This window comes from Colobus angolensis, unplaced genomic scaffold (assembly GCF_000951035.1).
Source record: "Colobus angolensis palliatus isolate OR3802 unplaced genomic scaffold, Cang.pa_1.0 Scaffold45, whole genome shotgun sequence".
Taxonomy (NCBI): domain Eukaryota; kingdom Metazoa; phylum Chordata; class Mammalia; order Primates; family Cercopithecidae; genus Colobus; species Colobus angolensis.
The window spans coordinates 8,708,969-8,717,385 of NW_012117932.1; the positions used below are offsets into that span (position 1 = coordinate 8,708,969).

General features: G+C 43.8%; 1 protein-coding gene and 1 pseudogene across 1 annotated transcript in view; one reads left to right on the forward strand and one right to left on the reverse strand.

Moving 5' to 3' along the window:
- Nucleotides 1-3,060, reverse strand: part of LAMA1 (laminin, alpha 1) — a 189,664-nt gene extending 186,604 nt beyond the window's left edge. Inside the window, exons 1-2 of the mRNA XM_011957824.1 lie at nucleotides 2,994-3,060; nucleotides 1,260-1,409 (exon numbers count right to left, since the gene is read on the reverse strand). Of these exons, the coding sequence (XP_011813214.1) occupies nucleotides 1,260-1,409; nucleotides 2,994-3,060 (217 nt within the window). The remainder of the gene's footprint in view (nucleotides 1-1,259; nucleotides 1,410-2,993) is intronic.
- Nucleotides 3,061-7,312: 4,252 nt separating this feature from the next.
- LOC105523084 lies at nucleotides 7,313-8,203 on the forward strand (annotated as a pseudogene).
- Nucleotides 8,204-8,417: the final 214 nt, after the last annotated feature.

Below are 8,417 nucleotides of genomic sequence, written 5' to 3' on the forward strand. Positions count from 1 at the left end.
GGGAGGCAGAGCTTGCAGTGAGCTGAGATTGCTCCACTGCATCCCAGCCTGAGCAACAGAGCAAGACTCTGTCTCCAAAAAAAAAAAAAAGAAGAAGAAGAAGTAGTAATGACAGTGATAATAACAACTGTTACCAGGTACTGAATCTTCAAATTGTACTTTACACCCGTTGTCTCACTTAGGCTGCTTAAATCTCCAACTCCACCTTTACCATGGGAGAGTTGGAGATTTAAGCAGAATATGGGAGAAGATGGACTGCACCATGGCCACTGAAGGTGGCTAGAGAATCATGCCAACCCATCTCATTTCAACTCCTGCCCACGGTCATTAAGGGGCCTTTAGAACTGCCAGGCAAACACACTGCCTACCCTAAACTGTTCACTCTCCCACTTAGCAGCCCATCCTTTCAGAGCTCAGCTGCGTTTCCCACTATCTATGATGCCCAGCCCTTCCTTTCCCCATCTTTGAATTCCTGGTCTTTCTTGAGCACCCAAGTAAAAAATCTCCTCCCTCAGGAAGCCTTCTATGATTGTTCCAGAACTCACCAACTACTTGCTCCCTTGTGGCCCTGATGTGCTCTGTAATACAATCTCAGTTGCAACTGCTGTTGATTTTATAAACATGTTTTTCCTATTAAATAAGAAACACATGCTCCTTCTCAGTTTGTTTTCCCACTCCCCCACAGTGTCTGAAACTTGACAAATATTTGTTGATTTTGACAAAAATGTAGTTTGATTGCAGTTGTTGTGTTTGCTATGTTCCAGGCATTATGCTAAGCATGTTTCATAAACTAGCTCCAAATGGTATAAAAGTCCCAAGGTGGCAGAAAGTAATGTAAGCTGCTAAGTATAAACAGTTCTGAGTCACAAGCAACAAAAGCTGCCTCTGGCCACCTTAAACAAAGGCAAGTTAATCAGAGGGATATCACAGCAGGGAGAATGGGGATCATAGAATCCATGGGAACTTGTAGAGGAGGGCTTGGAAAACAGGAACCAAGAGAGTCACAGATGCTATGCAACAGAATCCACGGCCAAGGTCACCCACCAAAAACAGTCTAGCTGAAGCAGACTGCTGCACCCGGAGCTGTCTGACCTTCAAATGTTCGCTGCATCTTTGTTTCACCAGCTAAAGGCTCAAAGCCTGGAGAGCCAGTAACTGATTGGCTGAGCTTACATTGTATGCCCCAGGTGGGCAATGAGGAAGCCTTGACCTTCCCTTCTCTTCCACAGGAGGAGCTGGGAGTAAGAAAGAGGTTTTACCCGTGGGGAATCCTCCCCCAGACAGAGAAGGGACTGCTGAGAGGAGGAGGGTGCTGCTGGCCAACAAGCAAGATGGCGCCTGCCTTCCACAGGTGGACCGGAAGAGCTCCACAAAGCGCGTGAGATGCCAACAGTCAATGCAGGATAAGTCTAGTTTTGAAAGGGGCAAGAAAACAGAAAAAGTTGTGGGGAATCACTTTGGCAGGGGCGTAGAGACAACATTGGAAATGTTTGGATGGGGCAGAGCCGTAGGCAGGCTGTATGAGGGCTGTTGGGCTCTCCTATCTGGCTTCTTCCTGACTGTTGTTGGAGTTTCTCCTCCTCCCTACACTTCTGGGCTTAGGTGAAACACCACGCCACACTGTGTACAATCTGGCACCCTAAGTAGCAACTGAGTGGGACAGATGATGAAACCCAGAAGCGGGGGTCAGTTTACTCCCCATGGGATGAATTCTGACCAATGAAAAATAGAAGAGGGAGAGAGCTAGACAGGCTCTCCTCCTGTTTCTCTCTACTATACTCCTCTGCCAGGCCCAGTTTCTCCTAGCAGCCCACCTGGACAAGTCCAGGGTGCAGATACGCTGCCAAGCCCGTGCTGCGTTTCTTCCTGGTAAAGCAGTACCAGGCAGTCACACATCTCTCGGTTACTCCCCATCTCTCTCTTCATTTTCTTCTTTGTTGCCATGAATTTGCATGTCTCAAAGCATAAACCATCAGCATTTTCATCTTTGCTTCAGGATCTGTCTATGCAGATATTGGACTAAGAAAGGACCCTTTGCATGGAGCAATTAGTGAGATGTGGGAGATGTTTGAATCCTGCAGGCAATGGGAAATTATTATCAATTCTTTTTTTTTTTTTTTTTGAGAAGGTGTCTCACTCTATCACCCAGGCTGGAGTGCAGTGGCATGATCTTGGCTCTGCCTCCCGAGTTCAAGCAATTCTCCTGTCTCAGCCTCCCAGGTAGCTGGGATTACAGACCCGTGCCACCACACACGTCTAATTTTTGTACTTTTAGTACAGACGGGTTTTCACCATATTGGCCAGGCTGGTCTCAAACTCCTGACCTCAAGTGATCCACCCGCCTCAGCCTCCCAAAGTGCTGGGATTACAGGTGTGAGCCACCACACCTGGCTTATTATCAATTTTTAAGCACAAGAACAAGGCAGCAATCTTTTTTTTTTTTTTTTAAATGAAAGTCTACCTGCTAGCAGTAAACGGAAAGAGCGGAATGAAAAGAAATGGAAGTGGCCATATGGGTGGAGGTGGGGAACACAGAAGAGGAATGTGCAGTGAGAATGAAGAAGGGTGAATCAGATGAGATTTCAAACAAAGAAACATGACTTAGTGACTAATTGGATGCAGATGATCAAGGAAATTGTAGACTTAAAATTTTCTTTCTGAGAGTGAAAAAAAGAATGGTTAGAGGGAAGACGAACCGACAGGAGAGGAAATCTTGAGCACAGTTTGATTGTTGTCATTTCGATGTTACCAGTTAGTCAAATGGCAGTGTTAGAAAAACAGCTGGAAATTCAAGACAGATGGAGATTGTGGCTGAGGCCAGAGAATCGAGTCTTCTCTGTGTGACCTCAACGTCACTGATGCGCAGGAGCTCACCAAGTTGAGACTGTGCAGAGAAAGGTCACGGAGAACTGAAGTGAGAGCAAGACAAGACAAGAGAGTTTCCAGAAAACGGTGGGAGCCTTCCCGGAAAAGGGGATCCAGGATTGACCTACTGAAGGTGAGAGCTGGAGTAGGGACATTTGAGGAAGGAGAAGGGACAAAGGAGGAAAGAATGGTCATGATGAGGACACCAGAAAGTTACAGAGAAGATAAGTGACATGCCCTTTGCTGAGCCATTACTATGCCAGCTGCTTAATCCTCATATGCAAGGTAAATTTTTGTGTTTTTTTGAGACGGAGTTTCACTCTTGTTGCCCAGGCTGGAGTACAATGGCTCAATATGAGCTCACTGCAACCTCTGCTTCTTGGGTTCAAGCTATTCTCCTGCCTCAGCCTCCCAAGTAGCTGGGATTACAGGCTCCCGCCACCATGCCCGGCTAATTTTTTTGTAATTGTAGTAGAGATGGGGTTTTATCATGTTGACCAGGCTGGTCTCGAACTCCTGACCTCAGGTGATCCATCCACTTCAGCCTCCCAAAGTGCTGGGATTACAGGCATGAGCCACTGCGCCCGGCTTATGCAAGATGAATATGATTCCCATTTTCTGGGTAAAACCACAGAGATTCACAGAGGCTGGCTAATCTGCTTGAGTTTGCAGAGCTAAAAAGTGTACTTTCATATTTGCTGTATCATAAATCAACCCCAAACTTAATGGTTTAGAGCAACAATCATTTATTTTCCTCAAGATAATTCTGTGTTTTGCCAGCTAGACAGGCTCAGTTGGATGCTTTTTCTGCTAGCCTTCCTGGGCTCCTTCATGCGTCACAGTCAACTCCAGGTTAAGGGATGAGTGATTTAGGGGGAGCCACAGCCTAGATGCATGGAGCTAAAACACAGGAGTCCTCCATCGTCAAAGGAAGCTGATAGATCAAGAATTAGAAATTTAAAACAAAATTAGAATTAGAACAAAATATCCAAAATATCAAGAATGGGGAGTGTGGTAGAGAGCGGTTGCTGACAGCACATCATAATGACAATGATTATCAGAGCAGGCAGCTCCCCAGCGCATGTAATGCGCCAGAGACTGGGCCCAGGGCTTTTGTGCTTTGTCTCACTGAATTCCCACAGCAGCCCTAGGAGATAAGGTAGGCCGATTAGCATTGCTTTTCAATGACGAAACAGGCACGCAATGCCTTAAGTAGCTTAATCAAGATGAATCCAGGCAGAGGGGTGTGGAGTTTGGAATTTGGAAGAAAGGTTTGATTTAGTGATTTTGCTGATACGAAGAAGAAACGTTCTACAGGTAAGGTGGGCAGGAACTGATTCTAAGATGCTAAAGGTCGTAAACATGGATGTTGATGTCGCTGAGAATAATGATGGATAATAAAGTGTAAAATAAAAAAAAAAGTCAAACTTAGTCCTGAAATATCCAATGAAATACAGGATGTGAAAATATTATACAATCCTGGGAAAACAGAAAAATTAAAGACCAACCCAGGAGAGGACATGATACGGGGATAGGCTAGGTTATACTGCAGTAACAAACTAGTCCGAAACCTCTGAAGCATAAAACAACAGAGATCTCTTTCTTGATTATTGTGGGTTAGCAGTGGGCTCCGTCCACTATTGTCACTCAGGGATCCAAGCTGATGGAAGCTTCGTTTCAACATATGCTTCCAACTGAGGCAAGCAAAGAAGTAAGTCCCACAGTGGCTCTTAATGTTTCTGTTTATATTCCATAGGCCATGGCAAGTCACCTGGTCATAACTAACCTCAAGAAACCATGACAGTGGGGTCCTATTATGTGTCTGTAAGTGGAGGAGAACCAGAAATATTAGGAAAATAGTGCTAATGAGGACCACTGAGATAAGACTATGCCAGGACATTGTCGGGAGACACATGAGAGCTGAAACTCAGGTCTAGGAATTCCAGCTGAGCATGAGAAGAAGAAATGGAGAGCAAGAGAGACAGGGATGGGCAAGATCAAGCCATGCCAGCATCCAAAGCACGATCAGGACCGCTCTCCACAAGGTAGCTGTTCAGATGGAGTTTGCGGCAAACAGGGAAGCTTATTATTGGAGCAGCTTGGGGTTCTCTTGAGGACCCCAATTCGGGAAACCCTAATCCATGCTAGGATGGGGAGGTTCTTTTCCTTCTGCTCCAGACGTTCTCCAAGTGTGTCCTGAGACAATGCATTACCAATTCCAGGTATGGAATGAGAACTTTACTCGGAGCAAGAAAGGCCTTAAGAAAGAAGTGAGTCTAGAGTCATGTTATCTAGAGGGCCCAGGTCTCTAGAGCTGAGCCTTTGCCGGGGGCTCTTATGGAGACCACTTACAAAAGCAAATATCTCAGTTGTATCTACGCTACACTCATCATCATCATTCTGCGGTAGGTTTCGCTTTTGTGTTTCCTGACAACGAAGGGCTGCAAGGTTTTCATTTTCTAATGAAAGAAAACATGGACATTTATCTGCAGAGACAAACACTGAAGCATAAATAATTTCAGGAGTGAATGTATTTGTGGATTATCAGCATAATGGACAATACTTTTAGTTACAGGTTTCCAAGACACAGTGCTATTCAAACAGATTCTCATATTAACCTTCTTTAGAGCCCAGGGCACAGCTTTACATCTTTATTAACTCAAGGAGGGCTTTGACCAAGAAAAGAGACTGAGATAATGAGGCCAGGCTTGTTTGTTTTTTGATTACCTACATTCCTAAGGTATCTAGGACCTAAAGAATCTCAAAGAATGCATCGATTATTTTTCTATTAGATTGACTTTCTTAAATATCAGATGTTTCAAGTGAGCTGATACCAGACCTTAGTTAATCTGTGCCTGAATTCCGTAAGTACCAATAATGCATCACTAGTAGCAGAGCAGAAGTTATGCATAGCTCTGTAACTCACACATAAAATGTTAGCGAGAAGCTGGGACCACCCTAGATCCATTGTAATGAGAACCATCAGTGTAAGGCAGACTTCTCAAATTTCAGTACAGACGTTAGACAAGGAAGCAAAACATATGTAGTGGAGAAAAATAAACATTTCAAGAGCTAAGCAGCATATGCCTTTCCTCTCTGATTTAGGCCAAAAATGACCTCCCTTCAGAGCCAGAAGGACAAACTAAGCAGCCAAGGATTGAAAATAAAATAACCCATATGGAGCAAAGGAAAAGAAGAGTTAAAAGAAGGTCACAGACCACATGTGTTGGTCACAGTGTCACAACTTGTTCCAGGGCAGCTTAATGTACTCTTCCTTGGTTGCCTGCTCATTGAGTTGGAGGTTTTGTTTGATATGTGACTTCTAATTGACTGGCTATTTTTCATTAACATTCTGCACAGTTTTGATTCAATAGGTAATTAGTACTATGAAAGATTGGATTTTAATTATGAGATGAAGAGTCCATCATTTCAATAATGTTCTCGAAAGTCTGCATGTAGCTGACCCAGGGCAGAAGACACTGCTGGTTGTAACCCTACCTTCCTTCCAGGTTGAAGATAGGCTGTTTTGAGGGAAGAGGAGCTCTTTTTCACCCTGGGGGAGTGAATCTTGATAAACTGAAGTTGGTCAAGGTAATTCTATTCTGTTTGCCAGTGATTGGCTCAGATACAAGCCCCTTTTCTAGTCAGCATTATTGAGGAATATTTTATGGATAAGAAAACACAGGAATTGTAAGTTTGCAGTTTGGTAAGATTGACAAATGTAAACAATTGCAGCCACCCCCATATTCATGATAGAAAACATTTTCCTCACCCTTGAAAAGTTGCCTACTGTCTTTTGTAATCAGTTCCCAGCCACCTATTTCTGGAAACCACTGTCTTGCTTTATGTCACTACAGGTTAGCCCTTTTACATTTTTCTTACATTTTTCATATAAATGGAATTACAGGTGCCTGCATGGGCCCTGGCTCACTCACTGGCCTGCGGGATACCTTGGCAATGGGAAATCCAGTTATCAAAATTGACTTCAGAAGAGAGAACCTAACAGAACAATAACAATGGAAGAAACTGGGGACATTATCAAACAGCTATCATCCTGCAAAACTCCAGGCTCAGATGGTGTTACAGGTTAAAAGAAAAAAAGGCCCTTCATGAAAAGAAAGATCTTTTTTCTTTTTTTTTTTTTTTTGAAACAGTTTTGCTCTTGCCCAGGCTGGAGTGCAGTGGCGTGATCTTGGCTCACTGCAACCTCCACCTCCCTGGTTCAAGTGATTCCCCTGCCTTAGCCTCCCAAGTAGCTAGGATTACAGGTGCTCACCACCACACCTGGCTAATTTTGTTGTATTTTTAGTAGAGACAGGGTTTCACCATGTTGGCCAAACTGGTCTCAAACTCCTGACCTCATGCAATCCACCCACCTCGGCCTCCCAAAGTGCTGGGATTACAGGCATGAGCCACCGTGCCCAGCCCCAGAAAGATCTTAAGCAACATGATGGATTCAGAAGCTCATGAAAAGAGGCCACCAATACTAACATCTTCAAAACAAGATATATCACCTCATATTATAAATGTTGGTGAAATGAAGCATGACTTGTGTGGCTGCTGTGCAGCCTTCAACAGGTAATAATCACATTTCCCATTCAGAAGATCCTCTTTCAACAACAGCTGTTTGCCAACAAAACCCGGGATGCAATACTTCAGTTTAGAAGGGATGGATTTCGAAACTTGCATCCTGGAATCCTTCCCTCATTGATGTAAAAGATAACTACACTTGCACTTACGTTGATCTGTAGGAGGATTTATCCTGCCTTCTCCACAAATGTGTCAGTGCTCCAGAGTTTGCAACCCGTGTCGTGGCAGCAGCACTTGCAGGGACAACAGAAGCAATTTTCACTCCACTGGAAGGAGTTCAGACCACAGGCATCATGACACATTTACCAGCACTTATAAGGCTTTCAAGGCACTGAAATTCCATGGAATTGGAGAGCGTTGTTGAGGCTTGCTGCCCATTCTTTTCCGGAATGGACTTAGCAATGTCTTTTTTTTTTTTTTTTTTTTTTTTGGCCTGGAGGTGCCTTTAAGGAGCATCTGCCTGCAGCGACTCCCAGTGCTCATTTGGTCAATGATTTTCTCTGTGGATGTCTATTGGGTGCCATGTTGGGATTCTTGTTTTTTTCTAATTAATGTTGTAAAAACTAGCACACAGTCTCAGACTGGTGGGGAATTTCAGTCTTTCCTCAAGGTTTTCCAAAACATCTGTCCGGAATGGGACAGAAAACTGATAAATCTTTTCAGAGGTGCTCATCTGAATTACCATCGGTCCCGTATCTCTTGGGGCATAATCAGTGCAATTTAGGAGTTCTTATTAGAGGTTATATGAAGAAAACCATTAGTTAAGTGCCGTTTATTAACTGAATAGACCTTCTAAGAAGAATGCGGTTTGGCCTCTTTCGTAATTGGTCACAATAAGTTGGTGTCATGACTCCAGGCCACAGTGAGTTATGGGCAAGGCTGTTTTCCTTAAGCATCAACAAAACAGAGTAAAAGGTTCCAACAGAAAAAATGAATAAACAAATAAATGGAATAATACAGTG